Source organism: Tauraco erythrolophus, chromosome 9 (genome assembly GCF_009769465.1).
Source record: "Tauraco erythrolophus isolate bTauEry1 chromosome 9, bTauEry1.pri, whole genome shotgun sequence".
Classification (NCBI taxonomy): Eukaryota; Metazoa; Chordata; class Aves; order Musophagiformes; family Musophagidae; genus Tauraco; species Tauraco erythrolophus.
This window is the reverse complement of record NC_141473.1, coordinates 40,357,008-40,384,912: the sequence shown is the minus strand read 5'-3', so window position 1 is coordinate 40,384,912 and position 27,905 is coordinate 40,357,008. Positions and strand designations below refer to the sequence as shown.

At 42.8% G+C, this 27,905-nt stretch overlaps 1 protein-coding gene across 3 annotated transcripts in view; it reads right to left on the bottom strand.

Annotated features, from left to right (window-relative positions):
* PCDH15 (protocadherin related 15) overlaps nucleotides 1-27,905 on the bottom strand; it is a 359,782-nt gene that overhangs the window by 44,430 nt on the left and 287,447 nt on the right. For all 3 annotated transcript variants that reach the window (XM_086616980.1, XM_086616981.1, XM_086616982.1), the window contains 3 exons: nucleotides 27,483-27,623; nucleotides 15,700-15,827; nucleotides 156-371 (listed from right to left, as the gene is read on the bottom strand). In XM_086616980.1, coding sequence (XP_086473106.1) covers nucleotides 156-371; nucleotides 15,700-15,827; nucleotides 27,483-27,623 — 485 coding nt within the window. The remainder of the gene's footprint in view (nucleotides 1-155; nucleotides 372-15,699; nucleotides 15,828-27,482; nucleotides 27,624-27,905) is intronic.

Genomic DNA, 27,905 nt, shown 5'->3' with positions numbered 1-27,905 from the left:
CCACTGGTTTAAAAAAAGATTCATTTCAATGACTTAAAAAGATTAACTACACACAGTTTATGGCCTTCCTATAGGTCTGCCTGGAATTAAACTTTATGTAGTGTTTGAATTTCCTCAGGAATTATTCCATAAAGATAATGCTGGGTCATACTTACAAGTACTTCTGCTTTGCTGCTTAGTCCTTTTCCGTAATTGTCAGTTGCAATGACCTGAAACTTGAAATAGGATCTTCTCATATTTTTGAACAGCATAGCAGTTTTTATTAGCCCTGTGTAAGCTTCAATCACAAAACCTTCTTTACCATCCTTGATTGGAGGAATGATGAGTCTGTATTGCATGGCACTGTAATTCCCAGTGTCTTTATCGTCAGCCTAATAGGAAAAAGAAAACAAGCAGAGGCAAATAAAGTAAATATGAATGCAAAGAATCATTAACCTTGTCCTTTAAATAAAGTTGCATGTTGGTCCAGCAAATTTCTTCCACGCTGACGTTTAAAACATTAGATCCCGGAGAGCAGATATTACTATTACTTTAAATGGTTCATTTAACTTTGCTGCATACAGTTTTGCTTTTCCAGCAATTTCTCTCTCCTCTGTTGGCACTAAACTGCTCCAAAAAAAAAAAAAGAGAAAAAGGAAAAAAAAAAAAAAGAAGAAAAATATAAATGAACTTTTCAAGTCTGCAACAAACCGAACAGATAAGAACAGTTTAATTCCAAGAAACCTTCACTGCCAAATTCTTGTTGACAATTAAATATCAAAGAAAAAAACCCGCAGCGACACATTCACAAACTTACACAACAAAACATCCTCCCTCTTCTTAGAGATATTCTGCACCCTCATTGACTGAGCACATATATTTTTGGAACAATTTAATCCTTTTTTATTAAGAAAAAAAAAAAAAAAAAAGGATTTAGTAACATTCGTGCAAAGCCTTGCAGTGCATCTGACGCACAGACCCAGTGCAGGACACACAGCTGCCCTGGCACGCCCCTGTTGCTGAATCACCGCGGAATGAAGAGGCAGTGCTGGCATCGGTTCGGCAGCCCCGGGAGCTGCACTGTCTCACCTGCCTTGGTGCCTGACAATGCTGCGTGGCCCCGTTCTGGCCTCTCCAGACTAAATCGGGCTCCTGTTCAAAAGGCAGTACCCACATTCGATGGGAGAGTTTTTGAGGACCCTGACAAAGCTCTCATGTGCTCTGTCCAGGAACAGGTCAGAGAGATGGCAGCTAATTACCACCTGTACCTTTGCCCACTTGTTACACTCGGGCACTGCCTCAGCATCTGGGACACTTCAGCATCTATTAGCAGGTTGTTATGAAAATATCGGCATGACTTCTTAAGCCTGTGGCTTAAGCTAAATGTTGGACAAAACCACCCTGAACTTCAAAAAGGTCTTTGTGTAAAACCCATACCTCACCATGACTTAAAACCAAAACCAGTAGTCCCAATCTAGTCAGGGTTTACGACAGCCTTCAGAGTTTTTTCCCACGATACACCACTGCCACCTATAAAAGCATTATCTGTGCAAGGTCATTAAGCCTCCAATAGACGGCTGTTACTCACTGTTAATTGTTTCCTGCCTTCAACGAGTAAGATCTAAAGGCAGAAACTTTTGTTAACTCCTATCTTGTCTTTATTTTCTGATGACTTTCAGGGAGTACCAGCGAGGAGATACAACAGATGAGTCTACGCAGCACAGCGACTGCATCGTGCACCATCAAGAGATACCCGTGCCAGACGAACGATCCAGGTACTCAAAACTGTAAGTGGTTTCCATGCTACTCCGACTGCTATCGCACCAGATGGACCAGATATAACTATGCAGTGCTTAAGCAATAATATCTGGGCTGGATTAGCTGGAGGTAGCAAACACGTTTCGCATAGCTCACCAACGTGCTGCAGGGCCGCCCAAAAGATGAGCTTGCACGACGACACCGGCTGCCGCTCGGCACAGAGGCACAACTGCGGAAACTGGTCCTTGTGTCTTTTGTAAATGTTGTGTTTGCCTCTAAATCGACACAGCTTTATCTGGCTTGGCTACAGAAAGCATGTATATAAAACATGTTGAAGTGCTTTTGTTCTCTAGATCTATAGCTTTTTTTAAGGCTTTTAAAATCAAGATTACCACCCTCTTGGGTGATCTCAAGCCTCTTTATTAGCATTTTTAGGAAAGACGGGAAAGGTTAAAAGCTTTCTGGAATTTACCCCTTTCTGACAGTCAAAAGGTAAAGAAAGATATTAGTGAGTTTTTCCAGAGCACTCCTGCTATCCAACTGGCATGGGTAACTACAGCCCCAAAACATCCCGGAGCTAGCAGACAGGAGCTTGGCAGGTGGATTTGCAGGACTAGACTCATTTTTGGCTTTCCTTTTGACAAGTGAATTGCTGACAGCACAAATAAATGCAGAGGCACGCTATGTGGCACGAGGAAGGGGCTGTACCTAAAAATGAGGTTGATACGTCAGTGCTAACGGTCGTCACCGTTTGAGAGCTAAACGACAGCGCTCAACACCGCGCTCAGGTCAGCTCTTTGAAGAAGTGCAGAAGTGTCCAAATTGCACAACAGGTTACCTTCAGTCCTCCAGCAACCACACCAGCTTCAGGGACCTTCTCATACTCTTACTGCCACCATGGTTTCATCTGCTCTGTTCTCGGATGAGGGTGTTGTGGTGGGTTGACCTTGGCCAGCTGGCCGAGGCCCACCCAGCTGTTTGTCCCCCCCTCCTCAAGAGGATAGGGAGAAAAAGATTGGAAAAGCTCACGGGTCGAGATAAGGACAGGTAGCTTCCTCATCAGTCACTGTCAAGGGCAAAACAGACTCAACTTGAAGAAAATGAATTTAATTTACTGCCATATAAGATTGATTTGGATGATAAGATGCAAAGACCAAAATTAAAACGTCACCTCAGCTGTGCCTGGCCATGGGGCTGTTGGAACCGTTTGTGCCCAGCCCAGAGCAGCAGTGGCCTCTCCTCACAGACACCCCTCAGCCCCCCACCTGGGCACCCCGTACACATCTAAAAATCAAGTATTTCACTTCAAGTACCTGTTCTTGACCAAATGCAAAGGAAATCTTAAAATTACCACTAAAAGATTTCATGTTATTACTATTACTATAGAAATTACTTTTACTAAAAAAACATTTAAAACTGGCACAATAACAGAAGTAAAACATCCTTGAAAATACGCAAACTGTAAGTTACAGAGGCATTCAAAGTAACTTCTCTTGGGGCTTTTTGGATCCATTTTGCCTCTGTGTTCTAGGAGAGCTTTACATCCTCCAGGCACTCTAGACATCAGGAAGCCTCTGCCTGTAGTAGCAGGGGATAGCATTTGGTACCCCCATCCTGAAGACCACCTACGTGCTGCTTGAGAGACAAAGAAACCTTCAGAAATGACTTTGTGGTGACGCAGAGCAGCTAACTTTTAAAAATCATCACTTCTTTGCCTCATACCTAACCAACCACATGCGAGCATGTGAGACCAGGCAAGGACAGCTTGTCCAACGCAGCTCAGTTTAAAGCCATGAACAACATAGAATAGATCAGTCTGGCAAAGAACCACTGGCTTATCCACACTCAACTTTGCATGTTCGTAAAGGAGGTGGGGGCAAAAAAAACCCAAAAAGTTAATTCCTGTAACCCCACACGGCGTGTATTTTGGCACATGAGGCCCATGGCACAGGTAGAGCTTCTTTGAGGTCCTCACCATAGCGAGACAGGATCCGCAGCGACTAACTGCCAAAGGCTCTCTGGAGGTGCCCTGTGACATCAGCACTACGCTCCTTCCATAAAAAGCCAATTTCTTTGTTACAATGGATTTATTGGATTGGTTCAGCTGGGCCATAAGCCTATCATTTTTTTAATATTAGCAAATAATAAATCTCAATATCTCTCTCAATAGAAAGAGATGCCTTTTAATAGTAATTTGCTTCAATAACAACAGAAATCAATTTCACCTTCGGTATTTCGTCCCTGTATATGCGTGCAACTAAGGACACACAAAATTTGGATCCAAATTAAGGTATCAATATTGCAGGCACAGACATTAAATGACGCCGGCCTTTCTGAACGAATGTCACACTAGAGTAGCTCTTTAGAAGTAACGGTATGATGTCTTGCAGCTGAATTTAATGCATGGAACTCCAGTGAAAGAGGCATTTTGAAATTTTAAGCATGCAGCCTCTAAAACCCTGCAGTTCAGATGCCCAAAGCTGGTAGACCGGCTACGAGTTAATTTGCAGAAGTTCTGAGAACTCAGCAGCGCTCCAGAGAAATCAACGGCCTCAGTATCATTACAGTTCAGGCTATTTCCATCCCAGAAACCATCTACATGCAGACGAGCAAAGCCAGGTGCAAAACAGCCTGAGAAACTAAGAAAAAACATCAGGCACAACTCCATTTCCTCCCTTTTCACCGCTCTTTGATACTCTGATCAAACCTAACGACACTCGGTGTCACGTTCAGCTTTGCAGGACCACCAGAGAGAGCTTGTGAGCTGCTGACACTTACGTACCAACTTCCTTAGTACAGAGTAAGGATGTTTGCTATTCTTGTAATTTGTCCTGAAGGTAAATATTTTTGACACTTCATTAGGAAGAGATCTACGACATCTCAAGAGTTGCGTTATGACTGTCAAAGAAGAGAAAGAGCTGTACTTAATCTTAATATTACAGCAGTGTATCTTCCTTTTGTTATGCGCAAGAAATACAGATGTCTCCTGAATTCTGCTGTGATTGAGTACTGATAAATATGTATGATTTGAGCAACTGCCAGGCCAAATTCAGCCCTCTGTGTGGAAGCGTGCCCACACGAATGGAGTTTCGTTGGCATCACAGCCAGCCCTTACCCATCCTCTCCCACGGAGGAAGAGGTGCAACTGCTGGGGTAGTCTCTAACCTCCCCTCTCCCCAGACACATGACACCAGCCAGGTATCAGCTGAAATATGCCGCTCTAGGCCTTAACAGCGAGGGTATTTACTGCAAAGTCGTTAACAGTTATATTTTATCATTTTCTTGGCAGCTACCTCTCTCGGAGCAATACCACCGATAAGCCAAGCGTTCTTGGTGACTACACCTGTAGACATGGATTCCCAGCACAGCTCGCAGCAAGTCATTACAAACGTTAAAATTCCTGGCACTGCAGAGGCAGCAGGAGACGGACGCCGAACTCGCCGGGTTTGCTCTCAGGTAAGCAATGTCTGATTCAGCCCGGCGCTGCAGCGGCAACGGGATGAAGGACACAGCTGCTTTGCTGCCAACAAAAAGTGCTTTTAACACATCGGTTGCCTTAAAGCAGAGACGGAGCAGAAGGGTACTTTATTGGGTTTGGTTTTCACTTTTGGGAGGACTGAGAGGGGGAAAAAATACTTCAAGTATGGAAATATAGAGGAGTCACTAGAGCTGAGTCAAGCTGCATGTCTGGAAGACAAGAAATGAAAATATATGAGCTGAAAACTAGGAGTGAGAGAGATCCCTTTAGTGGTGCCTCTGTAACCAGTTACAGTTTGTCCTAGGATATAGGTTTTTTCTGGTGTGACTGGTGTTACTAATTAAAACAAGACTCGGGTTGTATGCGAGCACCTTACACAGCAGCTGTCCCTGAAGGCCGTCCAAATATCTCACAGCCGAGAATTTGGTGGCAAGAGGTCTGTAAAGGAGGTTAAGTTTGAGGAGTAGATGCCAGGAGATGCAAAGTTAACAAATTTCTCAGGCAGTCTGTGACAAAAATAAGCTGATGACCATGAGTTCAGAAGTGCTAGAGACAGGTAACAGTGTAAAAGAGCACGGCAGGGAAGAAATACAGAAACAAAAGAGGAAAATTGCCATAGCTACAACAAACTTACTGGCTTAAGCGTCTGTAAATCACAAAGTACAACCGCCTCTAAAACAGTACAATGGCAGACGTGGCGCCAGAACTGAGAGCGTTCCACAATCCGTAAATTCCGACCAGCAAAAACGGTCTTGTTCTAAAAGCTATTTTATGTGCCAGCAACTGATTGGGAACAGTTGAACCTGCCATCTGCTTAGTGGCACTAAGCTAGGAAGAAGGAAAAAACCCCAACAGCCCGGTCCCATTCATTTTACACGCCCTGGTAGCATCCTCAGGCTCGTGATTAAGGGTGACCCTGCCAGGGAGACTGGAAAACGTTTAAAATTAACAATTGCATGTAACTCTAAGCAGCTAGTTTGAATTTAGCTCACGCTGAGAATGATAAAAACCGCAATCCTCTGATGATTACGCTTCAGGAGCTACAGGTAATGAAGATTTTAATGCTCATCCCAAAGAAGCCACCAAACATGTCAGCCCACTGGCAATTCTGGTGACAGCATCAGTGTTACTGCCACATGGCATCGCCTTCACGAGTCCCTTTTGGTAAGGGGATGAGTGCTCTACCGTTGTGCGGCCACGTAGTTGCGCCTCACACTGCGATATTCCCTGCGGAAATGCGCGGATTTGAGAAATGTCAAATAATCACCTTTCATGATGGCTGCATGGAGCCAAAGATTAATTAATTTGCACTTTAAATGTATCGTTTGTTAGGCATACTGACAAAGGTACTACAACAAAGAGGAAAAGAACAGACTCTGCTAAGCACGTTGCTGATTGCTGCCCAGCCCGCTCTGAGTAAGCCTCAGCTCCATGGAAACTTAAGAGAAATACAGGTAGGAAAAAAAAATGAATGAAAATTGTTCACTTTTTCCTCCAACGGTGTCAAAAAACCCAAGTTGTGGAAACGTGGATCAATTTTGACAGGCTGTCACGAGGGAAAAAATGTTGACTAAGTGTTCCCAAACTTGTATTTTGAAACAAAAATTAGAAACATTGGTTTTATCCCATTTTCCTGCTAGGTCAAAAGCAGTCAGTGCTCGATACAGCAGGTTTATGTGTATGTGCTGTGGGGGAGTGCAGAGCACACAGCTGATCCTCCATGGGAAGGGAATGATCCAGCATTGGGAAAACTCCAGGCATACTCATCCCTTCCAGCCCCTGAAGGAGGTACTTTACTCTGGAAAGCACGTGCAGGACTAACAGTCTATAAAATTTTAGAAAATAACATAGTAATTGAAATAATCTAGTATCACATTTGAAAAAAATGACAGAGGGTACTTTTTCTGAACCCTGCTAAAAGAACACAATAGTACTGGCTTTTATAGTAAAAAGTTTAGCAAGCCTACATATTATCTGGAGATATGTTCTTTTAAAGAAATTACCTGTGTGCTTGGAATTGCTGTAATATTATTCTTAGCAGGGCAAGCAGCTTCCTGGCAGAGGCCAGATGTTACAGCAGATGTGTGCGTTCGAGGGTGTGCTGCTGTCACTGCAGATAGGCTTCAAAGTAGATTTTTACATCTACCAAGTATGTTTTCTCCCTACAGATTACTCTGTGATTCATAAATCATATTTTAACTAATAAAATATTGTGACTGGCAAAGCAGTTTATTTTTACAAAGAAAAAGTTCTCTTGTGTATGTGCAAAAGCAAAATTGGAGAAGGGAAAACTTTGTGTTTCACAGCGGAATGCTATCTCAAGGGTTGAATCCCACTTTTGCAGAACTGGCTGCTGTGAAGATTTACCTGTCATCCCAAGGGGAAAAAAAAAGAAAAATACCACATCTAGAGGTAAGAGGCATGAATAGAAAATAACTGGAGATTTAACATGGATAAATGAGTCTGGGCAAAAAAGTAATCCCAGTGTTCTCTCTCTATATGTAACCATACCCAGGAATTTTAAACTTTTACTCTCTCAATTGCTTCAGATCAGTATGTGACCACTAAGAGAGACGGTTAAGTGAAGTGTAATTCCTGTTCCCCTGCGTGTGATCCGGTAAAAACCTGTAGCACAAAATGGCTTGGGTTTATTTTGCTGTTCTGTATATTAAGATATTCAAACGGTTATAAAGGATGAAGTTACATTATGAAGCCTATCAGAAAGGGGCACAAAACACAGAAAAGGTCTGAAATGAAAATTTGATCGACCATATTGTAAGAATCAAGTTTTCTGCAGGATGTAGCTGCATTTCAGACTCCACTGGCTCCTATTATCATCATCAAACCTCTCTGCTGGCTTCACGTTAGAGCCATTTCTATCAAATACAGGTCAGCCACGTCCAGAGGTTTTGACTCACTGGCATTTGTTTTGGCAAGTTTCCTTTTCTGCAAACATTTTCAGTACAAGAAATACCTTTAGAAACTGAGGAGTAATTCAGAAAAGAACCTCTCACTTTCTTTACTAGAATTAGCATCTCCGATATTTCCTCATTGAAATGCACTTCAACAAAGCCAGAGTGATTAATACTGTAAAAGAAAATGTTTTAAAGGAAAGGGCTAATAACACACCATTATATCGCAGCCAATTCCCCCCAGTAATTTCCCCAAAGATTGTGTGGCTCTTGGTTTTGTTTTTATAGAGCAGATTGAAAATATTGTGTATGTGGCTAAAGGAAGTCTGGTTCTAATTCTGAAGGGAAAACAAGGAGTGATACGAAAATACCAGTGGCAAAGCAAAATAAGTAATTCTAATATAATGAAATGCAAAGCAAATCTCAAACCACAAAATTCATCAATTAGTAGTTATGAGTATTGCATCTGTTTTTCATTAACATGTTCATAACAGAAAGCACAAAAAGGCCTTTGATCATGGAAACGGGCTCTTACATACGTTGAAAATTCTAAGGGAAAAAAGAGAAGTGCAGAAAAGGGGAGAGAACATAAAAGGTTATTACACCACCAGTCCCCATTGGGATTGTCCAGCACCTGAAACCTTTTTCTGAGCACCACCAGAACTGTAGTTAAAGCCCTTAGCCAGACAGCCGTTCCAGCTGTCCCACCACTGCACAGTGGTTGCAGGGTGTAAGGAAAACCCAAATAACCAGCAACCGAGACGTACCATGGCTTATCTGCCCTTTGGTCAAGCATCACATCATCAACCTGGACCCAGAAGATCTCACCTGTGCATTGTCCATCTGAGAGGCTCTGGGGGGAATGAACGGGCTTCACACATGGTTGTGTGAAATTGCCTGCGGATTTGAGACGCGCAATCAGCCTCAGCCATCGTTTCAAGAGAAAGGGTATTGAACACAGCTCCACGTTTCCTGCTGAGCTGTTGGCAACATAAACACGGTCTTTAAGCCGCAAGGACCAAAGCCTCAGTGGAAAAGTGCTATTTGATTAAATATATTCCTTTTATTTACTTCTTAGAGCCGTTAGTACTTGCCAGCTTTCAGAGGACACTAGCCTTAAAACAATCATTTTCATATAGAGCAATTCGGATGGCATATCATTAACCCAATTAATTCTGATTAAAAGTGACTTTTTGATAATGATTTGTGGCATTCTTCTGAGCTCAAGCTTCCCTTTTTAGCTTCTTATAGGAGTCTTTAAAAACCCAGAGCAAGACAACACATGAGCCTATTCTAAAAGGATTCTATATTCAAATGAATACATTCCAGAGAGCAGTTGCTGCTGCCAGCAGAATTGCTGCACCTTATGGAGCTGGGAGAAGCAATCCATAGTATTCTCCTCAGTCACATACGCAACGGTTCTGATGATGAGAGCAGTGTTTACCCAGTATTTTATTGGCTATTTGTCTCTAAATTCAATTTGTGTGTAAGATTATGTGCTCAGTACTGGCTTTCTCCTCCTGCATTTTGTTTTTTTGTGTTTGGCCCAAGGCGGTTCGATTATTTCGTACCCTCGCCGTCACTCACTAGGCTGTATGGCGGAATTAGTGCCAGGACTGGGGTGCCTTACGAAATATTTTGCAAGAAGGGAAGAACTGTGCTTTGATGGGAGGAGTGAGATTTAGTTCGAGCCACAGAGTACAGCATGCTTTAAGCAACTGAAGTTAAACATACAAATGTTCAGCAGTATATCTGTGATCAACTTATCCTCAAACGATTTACAGAAATTGTCATATTAAAAATTAATGACTACAGCAAATTATTAAGTACTGTTAAAGAGGAACTAATTGAGGGTGTTTGGGTTTGGTTTTTTTTTTTTGTAATTTGAAAGCTGTAGCTTTTGCATAGTGCCATAAAGCTTGTTGTCTTATTTTTATATAAATTACACTCATCAAAAATGAGCCATTCTTATGAGCCAATAACGTTGCACAAAGGGAGTGAGCTGGGAATAACTTATTAAATGCCAAAACAAGGCAGAGCTGGAGATGTGCCTACAGCTTAGGGGAGCGTCAGCAGGACGCCAATTACCCCGGGCAAAGCCTGAGCAGAAACTGCCCTGCACACCCCTCTGGTTTCTTCTGGGAAAATGCAGGTGCACGGCCGGGAAAAGAGCTGCGGGCACCTTAACGCATCCCTTGGCCTGGACAACTGCTGGAAGAGGCCACTGTGGATCCTGGTGGGGTAGGGATCACCTGGGGGTGAGGATCTGGGCATAAACACAGCTGTGGATCCTATCCTGCCATATAAGTGCCTCTCGGTATTAATGATTTTTTTTTTTGTTCCAACATTTCAGACGATTTTTCTTTTTCAACTACTGCAAAAGTAGATACTTTTTTAAAAACTTGTAAGTTTACCCCTTGCTTGATGTCACCTACATACTCTCTGAAATAAAGACACAGTGTATTTCTACCAGATTATAAAATAATTTTTGAACCTCCTGAGTATCGACACTGGTAACCACCTAGAAGTGAGTACTTCCTCAATGAACTTCTCTCAGCTCATCTTTTCTATCCCCTATTTGATAGAAAAAATTGTATTAGCTTAAACTGCCGCTAAACGAGAACTGCTGGCAAGTGCCTGCCACTGTGATTATCATGCTTAACTAATTTAATTACAGCAACAGCAAATAAAAGCAGGCATACTCTGTAAATCACATCTAGCTGCAGGAGCCATATCGATATCTAAATACCCACCATTCCAATTACTGCAATTAACCCACCCGTTGGTATTTTCCCACCGTTATTCCACCCACAGTGACTGGGCAAAGCAAAACACGTTTCCACAAGCCTGCTCTGGCCACTCTTCGGACAACAGGAGCTGGGTTAAAGCACCACGTTAGAACAGCTCCACGATGCCAACAAAAGACCTTTCCGCTTGTAAAGCTGTCCCAGAGCTTCGGCAGACTGAGCTCTCTCTTGGTGCAGCCACGTTAGTACAGTCTCTTTCCTGACCTCTGATCCTCAGATCAGGAACATGCTGCAAACTCCAGGAAGCTGAAACTGGAGATATCTGAACATAACAAAGAACTCTGTGGTGTTCATTCAAGCCTTCTGCTAAAGCCACCAACAGCTTTGAGCTTGAGCTTTTAGGAGAAAGGAAAAGATACTCAAGATGAGTTTTGGGTTTTCATTGTGACACTTTCTTCAAAAATGGATGCATGGATAAATGGTGACAGAAACCAAACCACCACCTGGCACTTGGGCTTAACATGAAATTCCAGATCCTGATCTTCAGATGTAAAAGGCTGAAGGAGATAAAGGTACCCAGATCATGAGTTGTTACCTCAACTCAAGTATGATGTACTTAAACCCCGCCCTTTGCTTTCAATATAAATAAATGAGCAATGATCAGCCTCTTGCAATAAACCTGACCCTTCCTTTCAACCAACAGTATCCGCTCTGCCGCTCCAGAAAAAGGCATTCCTCACTGACGGGGAGCCAGCACTGCTGTTTCCAAAATCAGGGCTTCCAGAAGCAGCATCCTCTGCCAGCCTGCCAGAAGGCCCTCGTTGGAGAACTTGTATTGTACCTATTGAGGTGAATTAAACACGCTTTTGTGCTTCAAATATAAACAAAAATAATTAATGAATGTGATTTATTTTCTCTGACAGTCTGCTAAAATATGGTTACATAGTAAATTATGCCACAAAAGTTGTGTTACACAAAACTTTTTGCTACCCTATGAAGGCAATCCAACAGAGGGCCAAACAGTTGCCTGCCCTTAGTGCTTCCAACTCTCAGGCAAAGTCAGTCACCCCAAAAAAGAACTTCACCATATTTTATCACTTTCAAACAAGAAAGTAAATCTAGGCGCTCACAATGTGATTTATCTCCATTTGTCACTTAAATATCCCTTTCCATGATCTATCCCTTCTTTATGGTACATAACAGTTACACATTTGATGAAAGTGTCATGAGAAATACCAGAGGTAACTTGAGCTGCATTTTTATGATATAAAAGCAGAAGATGGATCCTATCTCACCTCTGATGAAGTGATGCAGTTTTTTTCCTTTCTTATTGTCTCTTCACTGAATTGAGTTGTCCTCATATGTCCTTCTAATACGCTCTACTGTTTTACAGACTTCGGTTCATCCCCTCCCCTGCGCGATTCCTAGAGAACCAAACCTTGACAACCGCCTCTAGGTATTGACAGCACCATGTCAAAACAATGTTACGAGTTCTACTAGCCCTGCCCACAGAGGCAGGAACTATATAGGTCATTAGGAGCATGGATGTTCACGTGAAGGGATATAAACATAAGGGCCTTGGAGAGTGATGAGTAGGAGATGGTATTAAACATACACAGAGTGACTGACAAAGAAAAGGTGGGCTGGGAATTTTCAAACAACTGACCTGCATATCCAAATCATCCACTACTAATAGAAGTCTTCGACTTTCAGGTTTGCAAGCAAAATGTATCACATATAGATAAAAATCAAGAGAAAAACCAAAGCGGCTGGGAGTTAACAGAGTCCCTGTTGTACCTCTAGAACGTCTAATTTTGGTGAATACAAGGAGAACACTGGCTCAATTCAGAATCCGTTTTTTTTTTGGTAACACCAATCTTACGCTTTAAAATACAGACTGTCTCCTTCCCTCAGGATAACGGACTGTACGTAAGAAACCAATTAAAAAGTTCATGTCACTTCTACACATTTGGTACCTTTTTACTGCTGGCAGCTCCTTGAAGTACAGGGGGAAAACCGCCAAGTTTGGGTCCTAGTGTGCAGGGAGAGCTCTGTACTTTTCTACAACGGTGCCTGTATGGCATTGCTGTGACAAACTTTTCGTAATCAGAAACTGTTGGTTCACTGTAAGTTCCAATAACAACGATTTCAACCATCTGTTTTATGCTGTTTAACATCTTTCAGTTGTAAAAAACGTGCTGCTAGGCAATACCTCACGCTCAAGGATCATCAATGTTGTCAGTGACAGGAGGAACGAGAACGTGCTGAGAATATCAGTGTCTTTTCAAAGTTACTCAGGTGTCATTAAAAAAATTTAGCAACTATTGATGAATGCAGAAGATGAAAGCAAATGCATTTAAAAGTCCCACTAAGGAGTTTTTTGAATTAGAACAAAACTTTGAGCAGTAGTAATAAAATATAAATTCTACTACTTTTTATTACAGTAATTTCTACAGTGCAAGCTATGTACTTTATTAATGTTCTTAAAAATTGCAACTTGGAAAAATCACTCATTTAATTCTACTCACCTGAACTCTTCAAGAAAAGACATTCATTTGATTAATTCTTCATAACACTAATTGGAATAGATAGCGTATTTAACTAACAGCAATTTTTTTTTCCTTTTTAAAGACAGAAAATAAGCTAACTAGCAACAAGGGCTGAAAGTGCTCGGTGCTAGAACAATAAATTGCAGCCTGATTTTCTGCAACAAGCGCTCTCAACTGTTTTGAATTCTACTTTAACTAAGTACACAGTTATGTTTGACGCCATCCACTAGTAGCAACTTCTGTCTTACACCTTCTTACACCTTCTTCAATATTGCCTGCCAGCAAAGCCAGGGAGAATTCTGTCATACGCTTTAACAGAAGGAGGTTAGAGACATCAAATTGTAATTGTTGCTTTATTGCTCACTTCACAATGTCTTTGTGTAGAAATGAATCTTTAAAGCAAATACAGGCATCGCACGTGCGAGATGACTCCTCTTGGCTTCGTTTACCAAGTCTCAGCTGAGTCTTCGCAGCTGATAAAGCAGAGGTAAGTAAATATGCCTCTTCAACAGCCTCATGGCTAATCACTCTTTCCAGCTACCCATCTGTATCTTTCACCTCTTCCCATCATAATTCCTCCCTACACCTTCTGTTTCATTCAGGACGGTTACCTTTTAACTACTCAATGTTCTCTTAACTACTCAATTACTCTGAGAGTGATCTCAATGTTCTCTTAACTACTCAATGTTCTCTTAACTACTCAACTACTCTGAGAGTGATCTGCCACCTGATCTTACCTGATCCGGTTCCTCAAATTACCCCGTAGGATGGGCACAGGGTTTTCCATTGGGCAACATATCATGCTGCCCACTGAACAGCATCCTCTGCTACGCCAGGAAGGCACCTGGAGCAAAGTGGTGTTAAGGCTGCTTCATGTTTTTGCAGCTGGGAGACCAGCAAGCAGCAGCTCAGCCTTAGCACCATCCCAGGGTATGTGTAACACGAAATTCCTGACCAGCCCCATTCAGTAGGTCTGTCCGTACCTGCTATGGCTTCAAACACAGTCTGCCTGCCACAGTGGGGAAGAATTGGCGTAGGGTAGATTTACATACTATAATGTTCCCTTTTCCAAGTTGCCTTCAGTAAATTCCCAGCTGTTTACTTGGACTGCTGTATGCATTTCCAGAAGAGACCAATATGAATACTCTGGGGACAAAAATTGCCCATGATGAGTACTGTATTAAAAAAAAACAACAACCAAACAAATACTCTGGACTAGTTCACAAAGTAAACAAATTTCATCTATAAAGGCTTCTATCCAACAGTCAATGCTCAACAATTTCCCACTTTTCTGCCATTTCTGGGCGTACTTTGGGAAGGACTGCCAGGAAACAAAAAAGCAATGGACAACTGTAATAAGCTCTGATATTCTCTATTTTATTCCTGGTGCCCTAAACACATCATGAGGTCAAAATAAAGCTCTTAACGGGTCGTATTTCTGTGCCCTTTCATGCATAAGCTACAATCAGCAACTTCACAGCTATTCCACCAACACTTGAGGTGAAAAAAAGATGCAAGAGGCCGGCTGAGGTACCAAAATAAAGGCAGAGGAAACAAGCTGACTTGGAAAGTCCTGGCAACTCAGGCTGTCTCCAGCACTAGATTGCATCACAAAGCACGTTAGAGAAAACAAACAGCCTTTATTCTAAGCTATTTTTCTGTCTGACACTAATTACTTTCTATTTATTATGTTTCCTTGAATTTTCTCTATTTTTTTAAAAGAGATAGACAATTTTACTCACAGATTGTGTCACAGTGCACAGACCTGAAATTGCTTTGCTCACTTGAAACAGAAACTGTTCTTTCCTTTTTAAAGCATAAACACGCTGCCGCCAAAGAAGTAGTGAGAAGAATTTAAGGTGAAAACTAGTGCTGAGAATAAAAAAAAATCTTCTAAACATTAAGGTATTTAAAGTGATAGCTACAAATCTTCAAATGAAAAACGAGCACATAGATTCTATAGAAATAAAACCTGCAAAACTCTTCTGAGCTCAAAATCAAGGTTCTGTCAGAACCTGCTGGAATACCGGCCCGATGCATGTCCATCATTCACAAACGGAAACCATCACACACACTTAAACACTGATTTCATAACAAGAATTACCCATTCTGTGCTCATTATATCTGATTATTAAAAAAAAAAAAAAGGAGGAAATTATTGCCAGTGCCTAGTTTTAGGAGAAACATATTCCGTTCCCTCCTGTGAAAAATGAAACCAGTGAGTAGATATTTTCCCACTGCAAGTGAATGTCGTTTCAAACAAATGTCTGTCTTACCTTAACTTTAAGCACAGAAGAAAACATTTTGGCATCTTCTGACACTCCTCCAATGTACATTTTTTTGGTGAAGACAGGCGCATGGTCATTTTCATCCTTCACTTCAATAAACACCCTGGCTGTATTACCTAAAAGAAGGAATGAAATGTATACAAAGAGCATTTGGCAATAAATCTTTAGCACCTACTGGAGTTCAAACGCCTACAGCCCAAACCGATCACGTGAAATAAGTGCATGGATGACACTGTAAAAAGAAATACATTAGAAATAATAGCATGTTTGTTATGAAAAATAGGAACTTGAAGGAAGTCAAGAGATTTCACGGGGTTTTTTGCACTCTTTCTTTCTTGTTTCTGCATTTATCGTTTTCTCTGAATGAATCTTGAGCTGAAATTGGTACTTTTATAGAAAATGATTCCCGTTATCTGTACACCTGCACTTTGCTATCAGGGCTATCTGAACTTGCTTGTAAGCAAAGAGCTGCCACAGCTTTCTTTAGCAAGCAAGCTCTTTGGGGGAAACAGAAAAAAAAGACAGAACTAATTTTTCAAATAAACAGAAAAGCACAAGTATGAATATCGTACTTCACAGTTACGCAGATTCTATGATTTTTTTTTCAAGAAAAACACAGGGGCTAATTTGTGTTTTATTAAACAGTTACTGATCCACCCCACTGAACAATAAACATCTCTTTCTTTCTGCAAGGAAAAAACATCCAGCAAAGATGACAGACCTAGTGCAAAACAGATTCAACTGCACAGTAATCTATACCAACATCTGTTTGTCTCTTTCAGAATTCTATAATCCAGAAAGATTGCTGGAAACGATATCTAGTTCATTAAAACCCCATTTTCAAGTGATAAATTGCCTCATTTCAGAGTTGGTTTTCCCAACTTGTTTCAGTGCCAGGGTAATTTAAATATTGCACAGGTGCCGCGCTGATCTGAGTGAGCTTAAAATGCAGTCTCATTTAGAAAGAGCTTAGTAGCTGTATCTTTAGGGGACGAAGAAAAATAAAACCAAGACTATTTCTTAAGACAGCCAAAGACACCAAAGATATTCTATCTGATGGTCCAACTGATGGGAAACTAATGAGGACTTCATAAAGTAACTGAAATCTGAAGGAAACATTTAAAACGTCATCCCATGCATTAGTATGGAGAGAAGGAAAAAACAGAAAGGAAAGAAAACAAAGAAATGACATTTCCTCAGAGGAACAATCAATTCTTCACCTTCCACACTGATCTGTGCTGATATGTTAAACAACTTGTAGCTTCTGTTACTTCGTGGGAGAATGACTTCATGACAAGCTCTCTGCTTAAGGACGTGGAAAAAAAGCATTAATCCAGCACCTGAGTATGTGTAACGTGGACATAATGGTCTGTTTGAATCATCTCTGGTTTTCTTATGTTTGTTTTAAAAGAACGCTTCTTACCTTGACTACATTATTCATTACAGCAAAGAGGACAGGCTGAGAGAGTTGGGGCTGTTCAGCCTGGAGAAGAGAAGGCTCCGGGGTGATCTTATTGCAGCCTGCCAGTACCTAAAGGGGCTACAGGAAGCTGGAGAGGGGCTTTGGACAAGGGTGGGTAGTGAAAGGACACGGGGCAATGGATTTAAACTGAAAGAGGGCAGATTTAGATTAGATCTAAAATTAGATTTAACAATTCTTCCCTCTGAGGGTGGTGAGGCACTGGAACAGGTTGCCCAGAGAAGGCGTGGATGCCCCATCCCTGGAAGTGTTCCAGGCCAGGTTGGATGGGGCTTTGGGCAACCTGGTGTAGTGGAGGGTGTCCCTGCCCATGGCAGGGGGGTTGGAACTCTATGATCTTTGAGGTCCCTTCCAATCCAAACCATTCTATGATTCTATGAAACAAAAACTTCAGCCAGACGTAATGTGAGGTCTTACAAACAGTCACACCACTCTCCTATTAAACTACATCCTTAACGTTTCTGGCTGCAATATGAAGTTACTGTTAGAAACTGCAGCCCTGTTGAGAAAAACGAGATTCCCAGGCAAGCTTTTCCACTGCAGCTACACCCTTCGGGGCAGAAGGCAATCGAAGCAGGATTACAGGCAATGTGTGTAAGTGACCCTGCCCTGCTGAGCTAATAAACAGTTCTATCGCTGGCTGGCACCGGTGTACTGCTGCAGGGAAGATCCTAATTGTATCCCGTTCCGCGCCGGTAGCACTAGGCATTTGCTAACCTGCACTAGCTCTCTAATGCAAATGAAACATCTTTTGCGTGGCGTGCGCTATCTTCGTCGTTCCAAAGCTAGTTTTGGTGAGGTGGCTTAGCCTCGTGTGAAGTTTGCTTTGCAATTTGCTCAAAAAACATTTGTTTAATTTGCTGCTAGTCCTCCGAGTTGCCAAAATGCTGATTTGTTTAGCGGTGGTTGAATGCTTTGAAAATGAGAAATGAAAGTTATTGCATTAAGAACGAAGCAAATTAAATACCTCGCCTATATACAGACTAACATTAGCATCGTTAACGTTAAATTAAACACAGACCTTCATTTCATCTTACTGCCTGATCTTCATACACAGCTTCTCCTTCATTCGTTCTGGCAGACGGAGGGGAAGGCGGCATCTGTGAACCCCTCACTACCACGTGCTTTTTATCCCATTCCAATCGGAACGAATGACTCCCAGCTGGTTACAGAGGTTGCCTTACTCTCACATCAGATAAGCTTAGATGTGCACATGAAAATCCCTCACCAGAAACTGTGGGGAGCGTGTGAAGGTTGTGCCAGACCCTCCACCACCGGGATGTCCCCAGCCACCCTGCTTGATGCAGTCAGATGTCCGCTGCACAGGGGGCTCTGGTGCCAGAGGCACGGGGTATGGTGCTCCTGCGCCCACCAGCCCTGCACCTCCAGTGCCCTGCCTCATTGAAAAGGCCACCTGACCTGAGCATGCTCTTACAGAGCCTGGTTACAGCATTAGACTTTTTTTTCCTTCATATTCCAAATATTTAGTGCTTATTCTAATATTGTGTGTGGCTCTAGCCCTCTTTTCTGGTCCCTGAAGGGAGGCAACAGCACCCACTGTATAACGTGCACCGTTAGTTGATGGTACTCTTGCAGGCAGGGCAGTGAACACCGAGCAACACCAATATTTACGCTTACCTTGCAGAGGGGAGATTTTGTATCTCCATGTTTGTAAACCTTTGCTTTTTTTTGGTGTTCTAGATCTGGAATCCAGCTCCTGTTACGTACTTTTTCACGGATTTCAGGAGCTGAAACCAGAATTTACTCCTCCGTGGTACTGCTTGTGGGACCTCATGCAATCAAAGTATAATTCTTATTACTGTGCCTGAGCTACCTAAATAGCTGTCCAGGTGAAAGAAGAAAGCATCTTTCCCTGGACAAAGCAGCATGGAACTTCCAAGGTGGCCAAAAAGAGCAGAGAAGAAAATTAAGTGCTACAATCGCCTTCCTTCAGCTGTGAGGGAAGTGCTTCTCTGCACACAAAGTGCGCAGATAACATTTGATAAGCCATCAGGTTCTTTAGTTTTACTGCACATTTTTATCGCTAAGACATATTTATTGTCTGGATTTTTCACACCAGTTACTTCAGTCATGAAGGTCAGGTCAGCCTCCTAGACAATACACTGCACAAGAAGTTCCTGTACCACAATCTCCTGCAAGGTCTCCTGCGTCCCGTTTGCCTCCTGTCTCCCAGACCCTGCTGAGATGAGCTGCAGTGTACGAAGTACACAGAACTGCAGCTGCTTGTAAGTCATCTTCAGCTTATAAGAACCAAACGTATTGCGTGCACTGCTCCAGAAAAATAACTGCTCCCCAGACTAGATGATGAGGCATTTGGATCTTTCAGCTTCTGTGATTTGCTTAAGGAGAGTGAAAATGTCCTAAAGCTGCTCTAAAGGAAACTTGAGGATCCTCTGAAAGACATAAAACTAGTAGATCAGGAATGACTAAGAGAAAACAAAACTAAGAAAACCTCCGGGAAGCTGGTCAGAACTAGCACGTACTAGCATTTCCCTAAGTTTTTCCCAAGCACACTTGTTGAAAACTGTTTTCCAGTACCACTGCTGATCTACTTAAGTGCTAATAACGTGCTTGATTCAGCTTCTTGCCAGACTGCGGAAATAAAGTCCAACTAAAACGCTTTCTGAACACTGGGACAGCGTCAACTATGCTTTGAGTGTCGCCAGATTTGTTTTACGTTACGCTTTCACCAACCATACCGCCCTTGTCTTCTACACTGTGCCAGAGCAGCCATTCACACCGCTGCTCTTCACGAATCGCTACTCTGAGCATAGAACGACTGCACCCAGCTTAGGCAGTGGCTGTTTGTTCTGCAGTGGACAACAGCAGATTCTTCTCATTTAAGGCTTCAATTGCACTTTGCTTTACTACTACCTTACAAGCCTGCCGAGCCGTCCTTGTGCTTTGGCAGGTCAACCAAACCGAGCTGCAGCCGCACTCCATGTCGCCTTGCTAAATTTGGCAGAACCGAACAGGAATCAGCACCAAATATTTTTGAATGGCGTTTTGATCTAAATCAGCACGCGCTCAGAAAGCCTGAAGAAGTTCAGATGCCGCAGTGGATCAAGAAGAGCGCAAAAAGAAGCTTCGACGAGACGTAAACAGCAACACACTTAGAACAGCACTGATCCAAGGTCTGCTCTAAATCAATATAAAACATCTTTTTCTACCAAATAATTACCTGACAGGGCGCTCACGTTTTATGTGGTCTCTCTCAAATACGTTGCTTTGTTGCCCAAAGAAATTTGAAGTTCGTCCCAGTGGCTTTCAGGGAAACTACCCCAGAGCTGTGTGGCAGAGGAGGCAGGTTCGCCGCTCTGCAGGCTCTGCAGCATGTTTTGTCCATCTGTCACGTCTCCCAGTTCCAGGGACTGGCATGGCAGCCAACTTATAAAACACCATCAGTACAAATTTTGTAACATGCTTGAAAAGAAAAATGTAAGGCTACTTGAAAAGTCAATAATGCAGGGATACAGAATTAATTTTCATCTTTAACCCAGTAAAACTATCGTTCCCAATTAGTATGGAGCAGTTGCAGACTTTTGGTTGCAAAACTAGTTTTATCCCTTTCACTTTATGATTCCCAAAGGTTTATTTTGTGATTAGAAAACCAAAACCATTACAGGAGGGTCAGAACCGTTCTCCTTTCACCCTCAAACACCCAGAGCAAAGCCCTGCCTCGCCGCTGGGATGACAGCAGCAGTTTGGCCACAGAAATGACCCTCCTCAGGGCAGCGCCTCTGCACCCACCTGGGGAAGTGGGCATGCACCACTTCATGCTTGGGGCTGTGCCAAAGGCGAAAACCAGGTCTAACTCAATGAATAAACAGTGTAAATAACAAACTGAAAAGTGCGTTTTTGCTTAAAAATCTTTCAATGCCAAAATAAAAAACATCTGTACCAAGATCACATTTTCACACCTGGCAGTGAACGTAATATTTAGCACAGCTGATTGAAATGAAAAATCTTGGAAGTGTATCCCCCCCCCTCAGCTGGTCTAACACCCCTGGGATCCTCTACCTCTTGCTTGTTGAATTCTAGTTCTAAGTTGATTTTTAATAAAAATTTGTGCTACTCTGAACTCTGCAGCACCCGTGAGAGTTTGGAGGGATATCTTGGTTTAGTTCTCACCTGTAGCAGGTTGGGTGTAAACACAAGGACAGCACCTGCCATTTCTACAGAAGAAATCTGCTTATCAAGGCAGTGCAAGTACAACTGTAAAAAATAACAAATTCATTGTTTGCGGTGCTTTTCATTTCTTTTTAATTCCTCTTAAAAGACAATAAAACCAATCAGGTGGTTCTGTCATTACTCTTGCATGTCTAGGACTGGGAAATATGCACTTGCTGCTCTTCCTTTCCCTACTCTTTAATTAGAGTCAATCAAGTCAGCAAGAGTGTAAGCAAAAATAACAAAGAGGACGAGGCAGAGATGACAGTGGGACTACAAGCAATGCCCGAAGTTTCCTAATGAAGATGCAGGTGACAAGATCAGGGATGTACGGGAGAGTGCTGCTGCATTTACAACTCCCCTCTTTTCACCCCTGCCATGAGAACTGGACTGACCTGGGAGTGAGAGACAATCCAAACATGACAAAATCCACAGTAGGGCAACCCACAGCCAAAAATACTCCCTCTGGCCTCCCTCTCAACAACTGACCGAGCAGGAAGCTGTTAACGCAGGTAACTTCTAACGAAGACAAGCCTTTCATGAGGCACTGTGCCACCTGGTAACGCCTTCGCCTGTAAGGTTTAAGTTTTAAACAATCTGTTCACATCTATGTCCGTTTGCAGAGAGACACCGACCAGCCTGGAGGCTACCTTGCTGAGCAGCCACGGAGGACGGGCGACGCGACGCGCAGGCGGCGCCGACAAGTCAAGATAAGAGAGCAAATGACAACTGTCAGCAGCGGTTCGGTGAGCCAGAGTGCAGTGGCAGGCTGAAAGGGTCACGCGTTCGGAGGTGGGGAATGCAAAGATGTGCTCTTCTCAGATGCTGGGAAACATGAGACTGAATCCTCCATTTCTGTTCTCAAAGGAATCTGGAGGGCCCTTTTGTCTGTGGTGTTCAAAAGCAAACCTATCCTGGCTCTCTTGTAAATACACCCTTCTCTCCAGATCAAAGTGGGAAGCATTGGTGTCTCCCACCGCAGTGCATGTTTCATCCATCTGGCACAGGGACCAGACAGCCACTGACACTTTGATTCTTAAAACTGGGACTACGTTTACTTTGGGGGCAAAATCCTTCTTGTCTATAACGCTCACCGCTCTTCCTTACTGTGTTTAGGCAGCACTTTCTCTTCGCAGCTCTCTCTGCTTTCCCGTAAACCCCTCTGCTTCCTTGCCTTGTGTGTCCCTCCCTTCCTCGCCACAACAAGGTCACTGCTCTGACTGTATTTCCCTGGGTTTCAAACAGCAGGACAGTGAGATACAGGTGAAAACTTTGTGAAAATGAGGTAAAAGCTGATGCTTCTCCTGTTCTTGGTTCAAGAAGTACTTCTGGTTCAGTAAATGATTAATTGTGCTGATACATTGCCTTCAGCACACTCATTCACAAATCCTTCTGAGAGGAAGGAGCTGCTCGATCTGTGACAGATGACAGAGCAGCACCTTGCAAGTGCAGAACACATCCTGCCACACACACTTCTGTGATGTTCCCCTTATGCATCAGTTTTTCCTTTTTTCATCGTAACCACTGAGGGAGAACGGAAAGCTTCTATTTAGAAGCTCATCATCACCATCGTAACTTGACCTATAGTATACCGCTAAACTATGGTCTGTTGCGATAGACAAATCTAGGAAGCAAAGAGCAGACAGAAAAAAACCCAGGCTGCTAAATTTACCTGGAGAAGTCCATTAATACTGAAGGTCTTTCAGGGTGCAGAATCACCAGTCGCTGATTCCTCAAGGCAGAATTCCAACCTTTTAAATTCACTGTCATCACAAAACCTCACTCTTTTTCCATCCAAATGAAGTAAAAATGCACTGAAATTTTGTATTCTAAAGTTTCAGTTCAAGTAGCTCATTTAAGGAGTTGGGTTCCACTCAAAGAGTCTGATTTTGCATGATTTAGTATCATATTTTAAATATACAGTCTAAGTCACCAATTTTATGTTCTCATACTCCAGAGGACATCTCAATTTACTTTCTCTCCTCATTTATTTATTCAGTTAGTACTAGGCTATCAGTTGGCACTATCACAGAATGACAAGCTTAGTTACACTTCATGCAGTATCATCTGCTTTTCCACCGCACAGATGAAAACTCAAACTCCTACTTCTACATAATTATCTTCTGTAATGCCACACAGTTAAAAACAATTCGGTACTGAGCTTCTGAGTTTCGTAACATTCAGCACTGTTTCGTGGCTGAGCAGCTCATCAGTGCTGTGTTATCTGCCTCCAGAAGGGCTAATCATTGCAGCTCCACAGCAGGTCATCAACTGGCTGCCAACAAATTCCAGAACGGTTCACCGATTCTGTGGTATCTAACACCGGAACTGGCAGCAATTCATTGCCATTGAATGTCAGAGCAGTGTATTAACTCAGTGTCACATCATTCTAGAGAAGCACGTTCAAAGTCACCTATCTCCAAAGCGGTTCATCATTTCAATGTCACCAAAGCCCACAGTGGTGCATTAATTCCATCTCATCTCCTTCCACTGCAGTTCATCAGTTCAGTGCCCTGAAACTCAGAAGTAGTATTTAACCTGATTAAAACTCATTGAGAAAGAAAAAGGTGCTGAGAAAATGGAAAGATATACATCATACAAACGTTGGACTCAAACCCAGAGGTCAAGGGATCTCTGTTACAAAGACAGAAGTGATTTAGTTAGCCAGACATTGTAAAGTATTTTAAAAATATATATTTACCAAATTCTTTAGCTATCCATCCAGCACAGTGCATATTCAAAACCTAATGCATGCTGTATACTCATGGGTTTCCAAAAACATAGAGCAAGTGCATGTCTTCCTTTAAATTGGACCAAATTCAAACTCCAGTCATTATCAAGTATCCCTGAACAAAATAATTCAGCCATCCCCTTTTTAAAACTGCTGCCCAGGTGGGAGAACTGCTCTAGTGCACACTGTGAGTCGGAAGAGGGATACAGAGGCCACTGCTTCCCTGACCGGTGAGGTCTGCCCAAACTCCTCTGCGGAAACCCGCTGACTCCCTCGTCTGTTCATCCATGTCAGAGAAAGGTTTGGAAAAAGCTGTACCGCCTATGGCCTGGCTGCATTTTACAGATTTTACCCTTAACTGGACCTCTCCCAGACACAAAGACATGAACTCAGCTGGCACTAAGCTCTCTCTCTTTCCCTCTCCAGATACGTCATCGATGGTGGCTCTAACAGCACACGGACTCTTACATCGCTATTAACACAATTCAACTTCGGACCACTGAACAAACCCCAAGTGTTACACCACACACGTGCTCATTTCTTTCTTAAGGAAGAAGAAACATCCATGATAATATGTGCTCAATTTCCAAAAATCTTCCGCTGGTTGCATGGGTAGTACTGGAAAGCCTGATGAATATATTTTAACTGCCACCCACCCCCTGTACAATGTCTCAGGTTATGGTCTATCACCCTGTTTTATGACATAGAATCATAGAATCATGGAATGGTTTGGGTTGGAAGGGACCTCAAAATCATCTAGTTCCAACCCCCCTGCCATGGGCAGGGACACCCTCCACTACACGAGGTTGCTCAAAGCCTCATCCAACCTGGCCTTGGACACTGCCAGGGATGGGGCATCTACATTTTCCCAAATACTTAAGCCCATTAAGTTTAATATCCTTAAGAACTTTACAAATCCATAAGCAAATTTTCATGAAGTACCAATTTCAGTGTCGCAATCAGTAGTATCTTTACAAAGAAGAAAGACTTGCACCCTGTTTAAATTGCTACTCCTAATCTCGAATCTACATGCAATACTCTTGAGCATAAGCACCAAACTGGCACCGAAACCAGAGATGGGTTTCCCAATATTCACAGCTATTACTGTATCCATCAGAACAATAATTAGAAGAGTAATTACAGAAAAAGGACAGCAGAATCAGCCCAGTTAGTTAAGGGTGGCCCTTCCTTTGTAACCCTCAGACTGTCGACTTCTGCGGATCACAACCTGCAGTGCGGGAGAGACCATGTCATGGAATTACTTTGTCACCTTTGACAACACCGGGGTGGCACTTTGGCTCTCTGCCTGCCAACGTGCCAGTCAAAGAGCCCAGAGTGAGTAGCAAAAGCAAAACCGCTGACACAGCTCACTTCTTCCTGCCACAAAGGGGAAAAGGGGATCAGGCTGTGCCCTGAGTCCTGATTTGCCCAGTGCTCTGTGCCTGGACACAGGCACAGTGAGTTCTCTCTTACTCAGGGCAGGTGGGAAGGTGACAGCCCAACATTAGTGACAGATGAAAGACCGATGGAAATGTTTTTGCCCCTGGCTTGCCACGCAGACCTTCTTGGGAGCAGAGATCAAAACAAAGCCCGCAGCAGCACAGTCCCAACAGCACCATACTGCCAGTACTGCTTTAAAAGATGCGCTCAAACTACAATTGATTGTTATATTACTGAGGGCTTCCAAAAATTTTAAGAAGTTTTTGTTGTGTGTGCGCTTTGGTAAGTGCCCAAATCTCAGTGACACTTAGGAACAGTCAGGTACTGGCATTTTGTTTATTCTACCTCCCCCTGCCCATCGACAGATGGTTTGACAAGCAACTAAACATTGGTTATCTGTGCAAAACTGAAGCGTGAAGTAAATTTGAACTCCATTTGTACTTCATGGTTTCAAAATACCACTGTGACGTCCTTTTTTTGAATGAATTCTACACACACATCAGTAAACAGCAGGTACCCAAAGCCCGGCCCCCTGGGGATTCCTCAGCTCACGCAAGGGTGTCCCGAGATGGTACAGCAGTGCTTCTTGGACAGACTTCTGTAAAGCAGAGAGGCTGAAGTTTTCCCCTCGACCCGGTAGTTCCTGAGGGTGTGTTTGGTTAGGACGAGCCTGCTTTTTTCCAGTGCTGAAGATGTGCTTTTCGATTAACACTGGTGGAAGCGCAGAGGAGAAGAATCACCAGTCACCTGCGACGGCTCTGGCCCACAGCTCATGCCAGAATAACTGTGACTGCAGAACAATGACTTGAAATAAAGTGACACTCAATTTGAAATGAAAGGAGGTCATATTTTCATAGCCTTTAAACAAACGTTCGCTTCCTCACTGCCCTTTTCTCAGTGCAACAGTCCACCGCCCTGGGCTTATTGTCATTGCACCCATGACGCTCCTCAGCTAAAGTAGGGGGAAAACTGAGACTCACAGAGACCAAAAGTACAGAAAAAAACCCACACTGAGATCCCAAACATGGCTTGTGTAAAAACGTGTACCAAAATACTTTTTGGTACAAGGTTTGCTTTTTTTTTTTTAACTAGGGCCCAATTGTGGCTTAAATAGAAGTTGTACAGGATGGGATAGGACACTAAGTGAGCCAGATGTTCAAAAGCCAGACTTCCCAGACCTTTTCTTTACAGAGAGGATGACAAAGATCACCAAAAGAACTTTCAAATTACTTTTATTAGAAAAAGAAAATCATTAAAGGGAAAAAGAAAATCTTCACCCTGATATAGAGCCAAAGTGAAGCAGTTTGTAAATAAACTCCTTCCTGCCCAGAGATGCTGCAAAGAACCTTCTTGTCTTTGTCACAGCAGGTTCTTGCCTCCAGTTTGCGCTCAGTCAGGGCTACAATAAACTGCAGGTGGACCCTCCGGGGTGCCAAAGAACTCTTTTTCTTCCTGTCACCCTTGCTGTGTATCTATTCCCCGTTCCTCTCCGTAGTATCCCAGTATTTGCTGTGATGTTATGAGCCCAGCAGGGAGGAAGTCTCTATTTGGGCTGTACAATGTCTTTACGAGAAAGTAACTGTGACATTCCATCACAAAAAGCCCTACTTATACTCAAAACGTTCAATTTGTGCCATCAACTCTGGTTTTATAGAAACCAGACTTTCACCTGTATCAGTGAGACCTACAACTATGTAACATCGATGTGATTTGTGAGGATGTAGCTCACGACTGATCGGCTCCGTGTCCGGAAGGCACACGTAAAGATCCACAAATGCACGCCCTGCTGCTCACATACCATCGTCACCGTTGTATTTCTGATGACAAAATAAGGTCACCAGCTAGAGCACAGTTATCAATACCCTCAAAGAAATAACAATGCATATGTATATTAAAAAGACATCAAAAAATAAGGATTTTTCAACTTACTTTTGGAAGGGACACGCAGATTGGATCGCACCACTTGTAAAGAGTCTGCTTGAACTCGAAGCTCATAACGTTTCACACTTTCATAATCCAGAGACTTTTTAACTGAGATCACGCCTGTTCTGTTATTAATAGCAAACACATCTGAAATCCATCAAAACCAGAAGTTACTAAGACACATAAACACTTTTTTTTAATGCCTAAGTGCTATTCTCTGACACTGTCTTCAGAAAGTCGTTCCCATCCCTCCCTCAGGCCTCTAAAAGCTCATATAATTCCTCTTTGAAGCTGTCTTCAAAGGAGCACAGCAGCTGAATCTGAGCTGGTACTGGAATAACCAACTCGAGGACACGCCGGCAAGAGCAGACGAGACAAACAGCCCGCTCTCACAAAATGGAGGATGGGACACGGGGAATTCTTCCACAC